The sequence below is a fragment of the Eleutherodactylus coqui genome, chromosome 4, assembly GCF_035609145.1.
Source record: "Eleutherodactylus coqui strain aEleCoq1 chromosome 4, aEleCoq1.hap1, whole genome shotgun sequence".
Lineage (NCBI taxonomy): Eukaryota > Metazoa > Chordata > Amphibia > Anura > Eleutherodactylidae > Eleutherodactylus > Eleutherodactylus coqui.
The window spans coordinates 63723988-63739569 of NC_089840.1; the positions used below are offsets into that span (position 1 = coordinate 63723988).

A 15582-nucleotide genomic window follows, 5' to 3' on the forward strand; every position below is an offset into this window, starting at 1 on the left:
GGCTGCTTCTAGACAAGCTAATTCTGATTTGACCAAGTGGACATGCGAGTGACGTCACCGCTAACTCGTTGGCTCTCGCGCAGTCTGTTCATACAGGCAGATACGTCGTTGGGTCGTTCGGTCTTTCACATCTGCTGTATAAGTGACTGAGAGGACTGAACGATCAGTGAACGAGCCAACAATGGATTTTATGCCCGCAGAAAATGAACAACGGGCGAAAAGCGAACGATTCTCATTCGTCGTTCAGACGTTGGCTCGTGTTTAAACCCAATAATTACCATTCACTTTCGATAGTTTGAACAATAATCATTCCATCTAAAGGCACTTTTAGACTTTTGCGGTAATGTGCTTTGTGTACGCTCGCTTTACATTATTGCTCACCTATGTGCTAACATTGGTAACGGTTATAAGGAAGCTCACACAATATATTAGTTTAATGCATACGGTTGGAATATGTTGACTACTGCTGCCCCCTGCAGGACACTGACGTTAAGTACAGACAAAACTAGGCTCTGTATGGTCGCACCACGTTTGTGGCCTGCCAGGAGCGCACATTACAAGTATTACTAGTGCTGAAATGTGTAGAACGTGTACAGCCCCCTATAGAAGAGGTCCAACCACAAACCTCGCAAATGTATTCCAAACCCAAACTGGTGTCCTTTACGGTAGTCATGTGTTTATGGCCGGACAATAGAAGCCTAAAGCCTCCTTCACACAGAAGCGCTGCGATCTTACGTTAGTTTAGCATGCCTCATTATTGATGAGGTGCGTGAAACGCAAAAAATAGGACGCACTCCACTCGATTGAATGGATGTCTGCTAGGCTTCATTGGAAACAATGGGAGTGTTATACCGCGATTAGCATGGCGCTCAGAACGCCGCACTGATCGCGGTAAAAAGCGCCTGTGTAAGAGAGGCATTAGGGTTCATGTTCACAGGCGGGTCGGATTCCGCATGCAGGAGCCCGCAGCAGAATGCGACCCTGCCCATGGCCCAGTACCCTGCTTACCTGTCCGACCCTGCCCATGGCCCAGTACCCTGCTTACCTGTCCGAGTCTGCCCATGGCCCAGTATCCTGCTTACCTGTCCGAGTCTACTTTTTTCTGTACTGCGACGCGTGCGGAAGTACCGGCCAGCACATTTTTTTTTCAAACTTCTGCTTTTCCCACGGAATCCACGGATCGGACAGTTTCCACTGACTTCAATGGAAGCCGTCTGTGCGGGAAACGCATTAAAATGGAAAGTGCTGCAATTTGTTTTCCGAATAAGAAATCCGGAAAACAAATCCGCATTGGTAAATTGAAGTGTGGGCGTCCATGCTTCCCTATGGGTGGCTTGAACTGCGGATATTAAGTGCGGATTCCGCAATTCAAACCTGCCTGTGGACGTTGGGGCTTAAGACTGTGTGCACACCACATTAAACTCTGTCTGACTGTGTACAGACGGGATCCTCCAGTGTGCACGTAGGATTGGCGCCAGCAGCAGCGCTGAGCAGAGGTGGATGTCACCATTACCACTGGGCGCCGCTGTGGGGTGTCACCATTACCACTGGGGGCCGCTGTGGGGTGTCACCATTACCACTGGGGGCCGCTGTGGGGTGTCACCATTACCACTGGGGGCCGCTGTGGGGTGTCACCATTACCACTGGGGGCCCGCTGTGGGGTGTCACCATTACCACTGGGGGCCGCTGTGGGGTGTCACCATTACCACTGGGGGCCGCGGTGGGGTGTCACCATTACCACTGGGGGCCGCTGTGGGAGGTCACCATTACCACTGGGGGCCGCTGTGGGAGGTCACCATTACCACTGGGGGCCGCTGTGGGAGGTCACCATTACCACTGGGGGCCGCTGTGGGAGGTCACCATTACCACTGGGGGCCGCTGTGGGAGGTCACCATTACCACTGGGGGCCGCTGTGGGAGGTCACCATTACCACTGGGGGCCGCTGTGGGAGGTCACCATTACCACTGGGGGCCGCTGTGGGAGGTCAACATTACCACTGGGGGCCGCTGTGGGAGGTCAACATTACCACTGGGGGCCGCTGTGGGGTGTCACCATTACCACTGGGGGCCGCTGTGGGAGGTCACCATTACCACTGGGGGCCGCTGTGGGAGGTCACCATTACCACTGGGGGCCGCTGTGGGAGGTCACCATTACCACTGGGGGCCGCTGTGGGAGGTCACCATTACCACTGGGGGCCGCTGTGGGAGGTCACCATTACCACTGGGGGCCGCTGTGGGAGGTCACCATTACCACTGGGGCCGCTGTGGGAGGTCACCATTACCACTGGGGGCCGCTGTGGGAGGTCACCATTACCACTGGGGGCCGCTGTGGGAGGTCACCATTACCACTGGGGGCCGCTGTGGGAGGTCACCATTACCACTGGGGGCCGCTGTGGGAGGTCAACATTACCACTGGGGGCCGCTGTGGGGTGTCACCATTACCACTGGGGGCCGCTGTGGGAGGTCACCATTACCACTGGGGGCCGCTGTGGGAGGTCACCATTACCACTGGGGCCGCTGTGGGAGGTCACCATTACCACTGGGGGCCGCTGTGGGAGGTCACCATTACCACTGGGGGCCGCTGTGGGAGGTCACCATTACCACTGGGGCCGCTGTGGGAGGTCACCATTACCACTGGGGCCGCTGTGGGAGGTCACCATTACCACTGGGGGCCGCTGTGGGAGGTCACCATTACCACTGGGGGCCGCTGTGGGAGGTCACCATTACCACTGGGGGCCGCTGTGGGAGGTCACCATTACCACTGGGGGCCGCTGTGGGAGGTCACCATTACCACTGGGGGCCGCTGTGGGAGGTCACCATTACCACTGGGGGCCGCTGTGGGAGGTCACTATTACCACTGGGGGCCGCTGTGCGAGGTCACCATTACCACTGGGGCCGCTGTGGGAGGTCACCATTACCACTGGGGCCGCTGTGGCGTGTCACTATTACGTGGGGTATGTTTACACGTGGCAGAAATGCTGCAGAAGGTCCTCAGCAGAAATTTCCATGGAAAATTCTGCAGTATTTCCGCATCCGAATAGCAGTCAGAATCTGCACCCTGTGTATTTTGAAGCAGCCCTGTCCTTTTTAGAACGACGGGGGTAAAATCGTACGTCGTGATAAGCCCCGCCCCCTGACATGTTTGCACTTTGCAGTAAATAAGTAGGTTTTGGGTAGCCTTTCCGGGGGGAAGGGTGAGCAGGGTGTCATCTCCCATGTTGACTTATGGAACCTTCTTTTTATCGCATCGCAAAGCACGAACTTGCGATTTTAGTGCGATGTGATGCATTTTTAACATTAGGAAGTCCTATTGTTTTTCACGTAAAAAAAAAAAACGGTGGCAAAATCGCACGAGAAAATTGCAAGAGGCAGTGATTAGAGTTGAGAGAACATACTCAGCCAAGTATTAGTGTACTCGATGGTGCTCGTTACTCGCCCCAGTTTTTGGCTCCTCCCCACTGCGACGTGCCTCTTTTGGCCCCTCCCCACCGCGACGCAGCGCGTGTCATTGCAAATTATTTTGTCTGGCAGGCAGGGGGAGAGAGGGGAGGAGGGAACAAATAAATAGTACCGCGCTATTTGCTCCTGCAAAACTACAGAAATCTAATAGGATGGCGCTAACTGGAAGCTTTCCGTTTGATTTCCGGTTTTGAAAACCCATTAAAATCGATGGGAAAGAAAACCAGAAACATTCATTTCCATTTTAATTTAGTTTTTCTGCCCCAAAAACGGATCAGAGAAACAGAACTGCCATTGAAGCCCTAAACACACAGGTAAGTGCGGCTTCACAGAAAGGCAACTTTTCAGCTCCATTAACTTTTTTAAAGTTTTTTCTCCACAAGGGTTAATGCCCCTCCAGCCCTCTTGACATGTCTGTGTTAGTGAACACTTAGGGGGCGCCTTCACACTTTAGAGGAAATTGTGGGTTTTTTTGCGCGATGCGAGAGTGAGTGAAAACGCAGAATTATGAAACCAGTGATTTTTAATGGTTTTCTTCACATACGCGATGTTTTCACTCATGCGATGTTGTGAGAGAAAAAAATCACGGCATGTCCTATCTTTGTGTGTTTTGCATTTTTTATGGGCTTATTCCGATGTGTGCATATACTGGCCGAGTTTTCACGCCCGGACGAAATATGTTGTCCCTCTCTGCAGGGGGAGGGGGCGGAGCAGTGCTCTGAGCTCCCACCCCCTCTCCACTATTTACAATGGGAGGGAGCAGGGCGGAACTCAGCTCTGCCCCTGTCCCGCCCCTCCCATTGTAAATAGTGGAGAGGGGGCGGGAGCTCAGAGCACTGCTCCGCCCCCTCCCCCTGCAGAGAGGGACAACGTATATCGTCCAGGCGTGAAAACCCGGCCGATATACATAGAATAAGCCCTGTCTCCCATGTTTCACTATGGAGCCTCCTTTTCATTGCATCACAAAGCACAAATATGCAATTTTCGGGTGATGCGTTTTTAACATTCGAAAGGCCTATTGACTTTGGCGCTAAAAAAAGTGCAAGAAAATTGCAAGTAGCAGCGATGTTTTTGTGACACAAAGCAGGGCTGATGCTCAAAAATCGTGGGAAAAAATATGCGATTTTGCCGTGATTTTCTTGCGGCAAAAATCGCAATCACCAGTGTTAAAGAGCGATCGCCGTTTGTGGGCTTTGCGCAGCACCCCTAAATTGTGCAGATTTGGAAGCAGTTGTTGTAACGGACCTGCTCCAGATTTTAACCCTTGTATTTCGAGGAATGAAACCTGCAACATAAAAAGAAATGCTGTGGATTCAGAACGCTGCACATTCATCGGGGGAACTTCCTGCTCCGTGGGAATCTCTCCATGTGGCTTGTACTAAAACTTCTGCCACAGTCCCGGAATGTGTGAAGCCGGCCTTACACTCCCCAGGAGACAACAGTTCCAGGATGTTCTCCCTTTAGGGACCTTTCACACAGGATGGAATATTCCTCCTACGGGATATTGAGCCCCAAAATCCACACCGCTAACGGCGCATTTTGGTGCGGAATTGAAAATAGTATAATCCTGCCGGCAATTCTGCATCAAAATCCGCAGTTCAGATTTTGGTGCGTAATTCAGGGGCAGCATATTTTGCAACGCTGCTGCGGAATATTCCGAGCCGTGCGAACGGCCCCTATAGAACTCTGCATTGTGCTGATCCTCTGTTATTCACCCAGGAAATGTTTAAAGAAAAAAACTAGTGGGTATTTAAACTTCCATTGTCAAAGGGGTGTGTCCGTACATGGAGTACTTTGTTGTGTAAATACGGCCTTATAAACGTCCAGAAGGAATAAGGGACCTTCTACACATGCAGACTAAAATCGGACACAAATAGCACTACTTCACTTGAATGGGAGTACACACGGGGGCTTTAAAAAAAACAACAAAAAAACTCCAATGGAAAGATTGAGTAAAAATTAAATAAATAAATCGTAGAATGCCCTATTCTTTTTTTGATTCGCTAAGGGAAAATGGGTCAAGAGGGGTGTCATCTCTCCTTAAGGAGAGCAACCAAAAACGTGTGCTGAGACACTTATGGGGTGAACAGGTTGGGGGATCGTCTCTCCCCAAGGAGAGCACCCAGAAGGAGACTTATAAGGCCGTGCATGCTCCTCTGGGAAATTTATGCAAATAAGGAAGATGGAACTATACCTCTGCAGCGCCACCTATTGCATAGCAGCATTCCTTCATTTAACAAGTCTGTAAAACAATGACTGGGAATAGGAAACCAAGCCAGAAAACCATACACAGACAGCTGTTTCGGGGTGTTTGCTCCTCATCAGTGTGCAGTAGGTTTCTGGATTGGCTGGTGAGAGGCTTGTAACATGGGTCAAAAGGGGAACATAGCACATGTAGGGGTAAAGATAGCGACCAAAGTGGCTGCCAATGTGTAAATAGCCTTAGGCCTCCTGCAGACGGCCAGGTCGGATCCCGCTGTGAGAATTCTCACAGCAGGATGCGAGCCATGCCCCTGCAGTGACCACTGTGGCTCACCTCCTCTGGCGTCACTCCCCACTCTGCTATGTGTTGGCTGCCGCCCAGCTAGCACATGCTCAGTGCCTTGCCGGCGCCTCAGCGGTGACGTTTCTGTGCAGGCCTCTGCGAGGCTCACACAGAAATAGGACATGCCGCGATTTGTTTACTGCGCGAGTTTTCACACGGTCAAATCACGGCTGTCTGCATAGGATTGCATTACCTAATGCAATCCTATGGCAGCGGGCACAGATGGAAGTTCTGCGGCAAATCCCGGTGCGGAATTTTCGCCCGTGTACATGAGGCCTCAGTAAGACAACCGGAAGGTTACTTTCACCAAGATGGCGGAATGTGCCGCACATCTAATGCTCGCATAAGGGGAATTAAAGTTATTTAGATAACCAATTAGTTTTGAGAAGCCTGTGTCCAACCAAGGTCATCAGACCCAACGCCAGCCGATCCCTTCTTCTTGTGGGGTTTACTGAAGGAACATGACAAAGGTGAGGCTACCTTCACACGGACGAGCGCGGTATCGGGCTGAGAAACCCAAACCGATATTTTTAATGGAAAAACACCTTGCATTACTTCTGTGAAATTGCGATCCTCCAGCACTTGTTTTCACGCTCGTCGGAGGAGGATCGGCAAGTGTTTCCCATTGATTTCAATGGGAAACATCACACTCACGTGCCCGGTATGCGATGTGTTTGACTGTTCCACTGAAAACAAATGCATTCTAAGGGCCGCAAAAAAATAAATAAAATATAGAATTTAAAAAATAAATAAAAAAACCAGATATGCAGCAATTTTTTACCTTGTAGCATCGCTTATGTATATGACTCCATGGAGTTGACAGTCGCACGAGTTTTGTGAGTCTCGCCTAAGGCTGGCTACACACGGGCGGATTCTGATGACAGAATCTGCATGGAGGATCCGCGGTAATTGAAAAGCACGCATTTTTTATTTTTCCTTTAGACTTGCAGATACAAATTGCATATTCTGTGAGCGGAGGGAAAAAACGTAGCATGCTTTATATTGGCGATGATTCCGCGCAGACGGCCCCCATCGAAGTCAATGAACATTACTTATGGGAAATACATATACTGAAAAACAAAAGCTCTACTGCACATGACCGCCTGCGGGCCTCATTACAGATAATGCAGGCACACGGGGTCACCGGCCGGGGTCACAGCCGGATTCCGCTGCGGTATACTTCGTGACCGCGTGCAGCAGGCATAAAACTATTCTGTGCAAGTTTTCTGCGCTTCGCATCGCACAACATCCACTCGAGAATATCGCTCAGTGAATAAACCCTTATGGCGGAATGCCTCAGCTTCACACCCTATATACGTGCGGCTTCAGACGAACGTAGGCGCAACTGTGCTCGCCAGAACGGAGCGTAGCTGCGCCTGAATGAGGGGGATTTCTTCCCCTTTGCCGGCTTTTCAAACTCCGCGCCAGAGAGCAGGAGCTGGAAGATGGCGGCTGCCCGATCCTCCCCGCACCACGTCTTCACTACATGCGGGATAATATGGCGGGTCGTAGCTTTTCACATCCGTACGATTAACGGGCGAGAATCCCGAAAGCTTCAAGCACTGAAATCCTATTGATATCAGTGGTTCCGCTTCGTCCCGTAACGGGGCTGTGATTATCGCGGCCGTCAAAGAGGACGAAACCACCTTCGTCTGAATCCGCCTTTGGGGTGTATTCATTGGGCGATTTTCCTGCGCAACTTCTGTCTGATTCTGACCTACACCGCGCTCCCCCCGTGTGAGGCCTCATTCACATCGCTGTACGCAATTTGGTCCGGGAAAAAAAACATCATCTTCACCGTGCGCATTTTTGGTGCGTATGCACGTTTTTTTAATACCTAAGCGGGCGACTGCTGCTCACACGGCCGATGCCTCGTCAGTTTTATGCAGGACGACAAACAAGACACTAATAAATTCTCATTCGGCGTTCAGTCGCGCCATTACCCCCAAATGATTTAGCGGCCCTAAAAACGCACTGAAAACCCCTGTGAAATCGGTATGCACTGCGTTTTTTTACACTGCCATGGACTTTCATAGCCAATATTGGGACTACAACTCCCAGCATGCTCTGGTAGTGCCACAAGTTATAGACTGCTTCTGTCAGACATCACACCGTCGTGCTGTACAAGACGGGGAACAGGTGGCAGGCTTGACGTCTGCTATGTACAGCCTCTTACAGTCTTATAAGCTCCTACTTACTGTTTCCCGGGAGCCGCCATCTTGGCCGCGCCGTCAGTAGATATGCTGTTCACAGCTGCACATTCGGCACTATGTTTAACATCAGTCACACGCAGCTGACCTGCTACAGGCGGCTTAATATTTCACATAACGTGGCAAAGTGTTCAGTACGAGTATAAAGCTTTATCATTCAGGAAAGCCCCGGAGATATGGCGACACGAATCTGCTGCTCCGAACCGCAAAATACCGGATGTCGCCAGAGGGATTCTGGGAATTGTAGTCTTTCTCGCGGCGGAGAGTGCATTTCAGCCTCCCAGCTTTTGAGACATATTTACATAATTTCTTATTTCACACAGGCGTATTTGCATGAATTTGTGCATGCAATATGCAGAGAATAGAACTTGTTGATTTCAGGTTTCTTGCACATTTGCTCATCAAAGGTCCCCATAGAAGTCTTTAGGAGGTGAATAGAGATGAGCGAACGTACTCGTTTCGAGTACTTACGCGCCCGAGTACCGCCATTTTCGAGTACTTCAGTACTCGGGTGAAAAGATTCGGGGGGGGGGGGGCGGGGAGAGGCGTGGCGGTGCGGGGGGGTAGCAGCGGGGAACAGGGGGGAGCCCTCTCTCTCTCCCTCTCCCCCCCCACTCCCCACTGCTACCCCCCCGTGCCGCCACAGCGCCCCCCGAATTTTTTCGCCCGAGTACGGAAGTACTCGGAATTCGCGGTATCTGGGCGAAAAAGGGGAGTGGCCGAGCACGTTCGCTCATCTCTAGAGGTGAACAAATGCGCTGCGCAATTCTGTGAAAAAAAAACCCACCTAGAACACAGGCTAAACAGCCGTTTAAATCGGGACATGTTTGTCTGCCGCGGGCAAATAAACACGCTCAAAAGGTTTCCTAAAATACACAGATACGTACGCAAAAAAGACTCGTTCATAGCACAAATACGCTGCGCTGAGTCGCACGCAATGGTGCATATGTTCGTGTGAAGCCGCCCTTAGGACGTATTCACATAATTGTATTTGCGCAGCGTATTACACCAGAAAAATTTGCCTGCGCAATACATAGTGAAAAGAACCCGTTGCATCCCACCCGTCGGCTGCCTGCGCACTGCAGCCCACGCCTCTCAGCTTCATCACGCCCGGTGCCCGGCGCAGAGTTATTGGGCATGTGCTTGCGCCGAAGACACTCCTGCTGCTGTCCCACGGCGCAGTGGGATCCCTGCTGTCACAGTGTCTCAACCTGGCGCTGTGGCCTCCCTGCTGCCGGCCGCGAGGTGATCACCACATCGGGGGATGGAGGCCGCCTTGGTCTGCTGCCACCCAGAATTTGAAAATCACACAGGGGGAGGGGGGTGCATGCTTGTGTCGCATCGCCAGGGAAGGGCCTTGCAGCTGGGGCTGCCTGACTGCCACAGGGGCTGCGCTATACTCATATATCTATATTACACTCCAGTTCAGCACTAACAACCAATCAGGTTGAATCAGGGAACCCAAACAACCAATGAGGTTGAATCACACAAGCCAAACAACCCATGAAATTGCTTAAAATTGTGAATCAGGACCAATGAGGTTGCTGGAATTGCTGCATGCTGCCGAACTGGGGTGTAATATAGATATATGCGCTGTATGCTGCTCCAAAAAAATCCTTCCTTTGTGAGCTGCCAGGACCTGCAGGCCAGCCAACTGTGCAGCCAATCATGTACAGGGGGCGTCACCTCCTGTCAATCCTGGCTCCGCCAGTACTCGCTGGTGGTGTCAAGATACAATACTACCGGTAAGCACATGGGTCATTAGATCGTTCAGGGGTGGCTATTGGCTAACATACACACCTTGCGACCATTAACCCTTTCCAATCCAATTTTGGATTCAGGGTTTCCTAAAAGGCTTTCTGTTTTTGCTGTTATACAACGGTGCCATCTGCTGGCTAAAGCCAGTGTGTGTGCGCCAGAGAGGCTCTGACAGTGGAGTGGCTGGCAATAGACGGTAAGAATACCCTGGCGGACGTCTTCTCACATCGGAGCTGTACAAGCTTCAATCAGAATGTAGGAAGACGTCAGACAGTGGATTGGAAAGGGTTAAAAAACAGTCTGCCCGATACCTTCAGCAGGTGGTTCTTCCATGCAATATTACAAATTAATTTCCCAGTTCTAGGAAACATCATACATGGACCGCCATTTATTTAAAAAAAAAGCTGATTATCCTTCAGCTACAGTAGTTCCGCTTTTTCTATGGCCCAATAGAAATTACTTCACATTTACAAATATTTCAAGTCATGTTTCAATCATCACATGTATGAGATTCGCTTAAAATGAGGGATAATTCCGCACATCAAGTCTTCATATAGTAAATAACTGGCTGTCATTCTTATATTCTATTAGGAAGTCGTGCGTACAGTATATGGGTATGTGCTGGCAGTTTAATATCTTTTAGAAGATTATTCCTGGAAACACGGACGTTTCTCCCTAATTGTCCCTTTACAGGAATACGAAGCGCAGAACAGATTATCTTTGGGTTCAGGTAGCACAATAACAAGAGCATGTTATCGTGGTGGAATCAGTACGGCAGCTCTAACCTGCTGTTGGCAGGGTCTTATCAGCAAGATAAAATAACAGACAGATGCCGCTTCCCAAATTTTGCTTTTATTAAAAAGATGTTCTTACTTGAAATGTTATTACATAGATGGGATCTCTCAGTCTCTGTTCAGAAAACCTTAACTGCTTCGCTGCAAAAGAGACAGAAAGGCTTGAGGATGGGCTACATGTAGCAAGTGTTAGAGATAACTGATGAGTGAACCCTTGAAAAGTTCTGTTGGGCGGTTTACTGAACTTTTTCAAAAAGATCGGGTTGGTCTGAACCGATCCAGAAGTTCACCAAAAACACTAAAACTAATGTCTTACACTGTGTAAGAGCCATGGAAGACCTATAAAAAAGAGTGCTATATACAGGGGTTTTGGCTGTTAGTGTTATACACCAGTATTCAGGACTAGTGTTGGATTTAGATTTGGTAATAAGGTTTCCGGGATACAAGTTCTCTAATGTGTCCAAATTGATCAACGATGATCATCAAAGAAGGAACCAGAGACATCAACTGTGTGAAGGCACCACTATGCTCTCTCTAAAGAGCCCAGCCCAGTTTTAATTTTATTTATAGTGCAAGTAGACAAAGAGAGTATAGTGGTGGACCATCTTCCTGAACTTAACAATTCGTGGCAAAGTTTAATAAATAACTATGTGATTCATTGCCCACACCATCCTAGTAAAAGGAACCTGATGGCCAAATATGGTCTCTAGGGAATGTCCAAATCCCCCACCCACCAAAAATAGCTTACCTAGGTCTGTGCTGCTTTAAACATTTCAGACATATAGTTGTATTAACTCATAAATGACAAGTTTAAAAAATCATCTTAATACTTTCACATGAGTGAACCAAATCAGTAGAACCCTTTTTCAAGTAGCTTGGTTTGGGTTCATGCCAAACCTTTCAGGTGTGTTGAAATCCAACTTGCCAAGCTCTTCTGTCTCCCAACATATGTCATCAGGAGAGTGTGGAACACCCCCCATCTCCACCCCCCCCCCCCATACTTATTAAATGGCCAACCAATCCTGCCAAAAAATCGTCAGGTTCAGCCCACATTCATCTAATGTGTGCGGCCGCTTTAAAGGGAACCTGTCACCATGTACATGTTGCCTGGATCTGCACATAAATAGGGAGAGACATGTAAGTCTAAGTAATCTGGGTGGGTGGTAGTTGTCGGGGCCTTCCCCCATGACACCAAGCCCCAATCCAAGCCAATTTTCGAAGTGTGTTTTTTCTGAAATGTGAGCTCTTGATGCTCGTGGTTGGGATATCATGAATCTGGTGACAGGTTCTCTTTAAGGAGTGATTGTCCAAATAATGGATACACAAACACAGTAATCCAGACTGTCAGGCATATGCATTTTTCCTAACATTTATTAAAGAATTTGGACACATGGGTAATATTTTTGAGCCTTTCTCTTTCCATTGCACACTTCTCCATTTCCATTATGACATGTACCGTATCTATCTCTACCCAGTCATGACATATGAGATCAAATAAAAACACAACTAGTCATATTCCATTTTGTTTTAATTCACATTTGGTGCTGCCATAGAGACCAGGGATGGTGGCTGTGTGTCCTGCATCTTCTGGCTGAGTTCTATCAGTGAGAGGCAGGTGAAAGCCCAATTATAGAGATGCTCTGCTGGGATAGAGCCATGTTTCCAGACCGCTCCTCTGGGAATACCTGAAATATATTGGTCACATATTTTAAGGCATCTTTGTAGTCTAAAGTTATGTAAATAACTCAACTTACAACAAAGTAGTTAGTTGAAGGATAGTGATGTAAGGGGGAGAGCGCTGCCCTGCTCTCCCTTTTACTAAGACAAGCAGCTCTGAGCTTGGTATGTAAAGAAAGGGGTTAACAAGAGGAGCTGAAAAGATGCTCTGAGCAAGGCTCTGACCCCAGTGACATCACCATGCCCCCCAGTGACATCATCATGCTAAGCTCTGCCTCCTCCAGGACAGAATGGTTGAACTAGACAGCCAAGTGTGGGGTACTGAATGACAACCTAAGCTCCTCCCTCAGGAAAGGTCCTTAAGTTTCCAAAGTCCTATAAAAAAGTATTAATGCCGCGCCACAGAGCAGCGCAGCTTGAACAATGAGTTAAGCATAGGATGCTGTGTAGTGGAGAGGATGTTTGAGAGCAATAGCTTGCAGGGGCTTTGCAGGATGTCTGCCTGAGAAACCTTAGATGCTGCAGGGTCATTGGGACTCCTGATTGCTCTCCTGTGGCCAAGGGGTCACCATAGAGCTTGCTAAAGCCTGCCAAGGAGCTGCTTATTGAAGTGCAATGCCCTGTGATTGAGAAGGAAAGTTTGGACTGTGCTATAGAGCCCATGAATCTCAGCACATTGAGGATAGCATCAGGTCATAAGTGAGGCCGGCCTCATTAAAAGCCAAACAGTATGCACACAACCATGACTTTTTGGAGCTTCAAGCAAGCCTGCTAATAGGGTGACATGACAAACACTATTGTTTGGGACACCAAGAATTGTAAAGTTAAAATACGTAAAAGAAAACTGCAATTGTGACTCTTGTAAGAATAGAGCCTGGAAGTATCGGACCACAAGTATTAGAGTTTTGCAAATGCACTGGTCACGGAGAATGCTTCTGTTATCTATGAACCTTGTGCGTTGTGCCACAATCCCTGTTCTAATAGACTGTGTTGTTCACTTTATTGCAAGTGTGTGCTTCTAACATTGTAACGAACTAAAACGAAGTGTGGAAAACTCATTTCCCGGTATGCATAGCATAACAATTGTAGGGCTCAGTTAGATGTAGTTAGGATTACGGTACCAGCAACACATTTTTTGTTTCTTGAACTGTTTTCCTAAACTGCATAGCATTGCTCCTTTTGTTTATTTTTTTTGTTAAAAATAAAGAAAATTCCTATTTTTGTAACTCCATCTTCGCATCCTATTCTGTAACTGGTGTCACAGTCCAAACCCTGTGGTACTGACATTCCGTGGGATAGTAGAAGAAGCCACTGTGTGTAACTGGCCAGAATGAGCGGATATAGTGGTCCTAACCATACCAATTTACTTGTTGCTTCCTATTGTTATAAATTGCAAAATGAGACAACTCAAAAGTTAGTTAACAGGAAAACAATAGTCTAAAAATATGAATAAACCCAACCCTAGGGGTTATCCATAAGGCTGTATTACAGCTACTTGCATGAGCCATATATTCAGTGCCAAGGCCTGGATCGAATCCTATCCAACTTATCCGGAAGGTCTTTGGATAGACGTACCTGCTCTGAGCAGGACTGGATCCAAATCCAACCTTGGCTCTAAATATATTGTTCCCTCATGGAGCCATAGTGAATGGAAAATCCATTTAAGGGTACCTTACCTTTAATATACTTAGCCAGGATTTCTGGGTTGAGCTGTACACACTGGGCAGTGGGGTCAAACGACAATATCTTCCGTATCAAATCACTATTCACTTTCTACAAATATGACAATAAAGTTAAAATGGGATCATAAGGATAAGTTACCAACTACTTCCAATTATCATATCATACACAGATTTCCTCTAGCACTGGAGCTTCTGATAGAGTATTTTAATATTAACAGTAGGGAAAGCTTTGGGTACAGATGCTCAGCTAACAGGTCTCTGTAGCAGTCGCCATTTAAGTATTGTCGTGTGACAACCAATGGTCCTAGACCATGCTAGAAAAACACTCCCCAGACAATGAAACTGCAGTCACCGGCTGAAAGACGGTCAGCTGAAGGGAAACCGAATGGACCCCATTATAGTCAATGGGGTTAGTTTGGAGCTGTTTGGTTCCATCCAGAGATGGAACAATTCAAACACAAGAAGAAATGCAGGCAATATTTAAAAAAATGCATCAGATTTCTTTAACTTTTTTTCACCAAAAAAACAGGAAAGTTTGCATGTCTTACAGTCCAAGACTTGTCGTGTCCTCGTGTCTGTTGGGCCGGCTGCATAGCTTTGCCACCACAGCCTCACTGACACCAACAAGGTCTTCTTTCTCTCTGCTCTTTCCCATTTGCCATTATGGGGTCTTCTTTGTTTCCGATGATTGTGTCAGATGGGTAGTTCCCACTGCTTACTTATTAGTGAAGTCCAACGTCACCCACTATCAGTGAGCAGTGGAGACCGCCAGCCTGACATGTTCATCTCTCCGGGAACAGAAACTAAGAAGAACTCGCCCAGTGGAACGGGAAGGAGTAGAGGGAAAAGAGAGACATCATTGGAATCATCAGTCTATGCTATGCAGCCGGTCCCACCAAAATAAGGACACAGCAGGCCCTCTTCAACCTACCAGTTTGCACTGATTCCAGCTGTGAATCTCCTCTGACTCAGCCCAGGCTGGATAAAACATGAGTAACACAGCCTTGAGGATACTGTGCACCATGGCAGGGGGCTCCTTGTAGCTCTTCAGTTCAGCGAATGACTGGTGATCTAGTTTACTGACACATTGTCGCAGGTCTTGCAGCATGAAGCGATGAAAGAGCACTCCTACTCTCCTCTGTGCGGACCCTCGTTCTGCCTCTGCAGTCATGCAAATAAAAGGGAAATAAAGTAGATTATAGTACAACGATTTGCTAACTATGCATGCCAAAATGGGCATCCCTATATAAAATCAAAGCATCAGTTTTAACCATATAATTAGAGCCACAGCCACATGCAGAAGGGGCCCATGCGAAGGCATGGGAAAAGATTCCCTCACTCGTGCGAACGAATGTTCGCAGGTTCAAAGCCATGTCCGTTTTCCAGAGCTAAGCGCGGGAGATTCTGGCACCCTAAAAGGGCATAGAAAGGGCTGTAGCTGCGTCATAGCTCCAGATA

The 15582-nt window shown here is 48.2% G+C and overlaps 2 protein-coding genes across 2 annotated transcripts in view; both read right to left on the bottom strand.

Annotated features, from left to right (window-relative positions):
• NSRP1 (nuclear speckle splicing regulatory protein 1) overlaps nt 1-8346 on the bottom strand; it is a 47259-nt gene extending 38913 nt beyond the window's left edge. The window contains exon 1 of the mRNA XM_066599590.1: nt 8202-8346. Within this exon, the coding sequence (XP_066455687.1) occupies nt 8202-8221 (20 nt within the window). The 5' untranslated portion in view covers nt 8222-8346. The remainder of the gene's footprint in view (nt 1-8201) is intronic.
• A 3774-nt stretch (nt 8347-12120) lies between these two features.
• Nucleotides 12121-15582, bottom strand: part of EFCAB5 (EF-hand calcium binding domain 5) — a 37998-nt gene continuing 34536 nt past the window's right edge. Inside the window, exons 19-21 of the mRNA XM_066599592.1 lie at nt 15056-15285; nt 14119-14215; nt 12121-12450 (exon numbers count right to left, since the gene is read on the bottom strand). Coding sequence (XP_066455689.1) covers nt 12293-12450; nt 14119-14215; nt 15056-15285 — 485 coding nt within the window. The 3' untranslated portion in view covers nt 12121-12292. The remainder of the gene's footprint in view (nt 12451-14118; nt 14216-15055; nt 15286-15582) is intronic.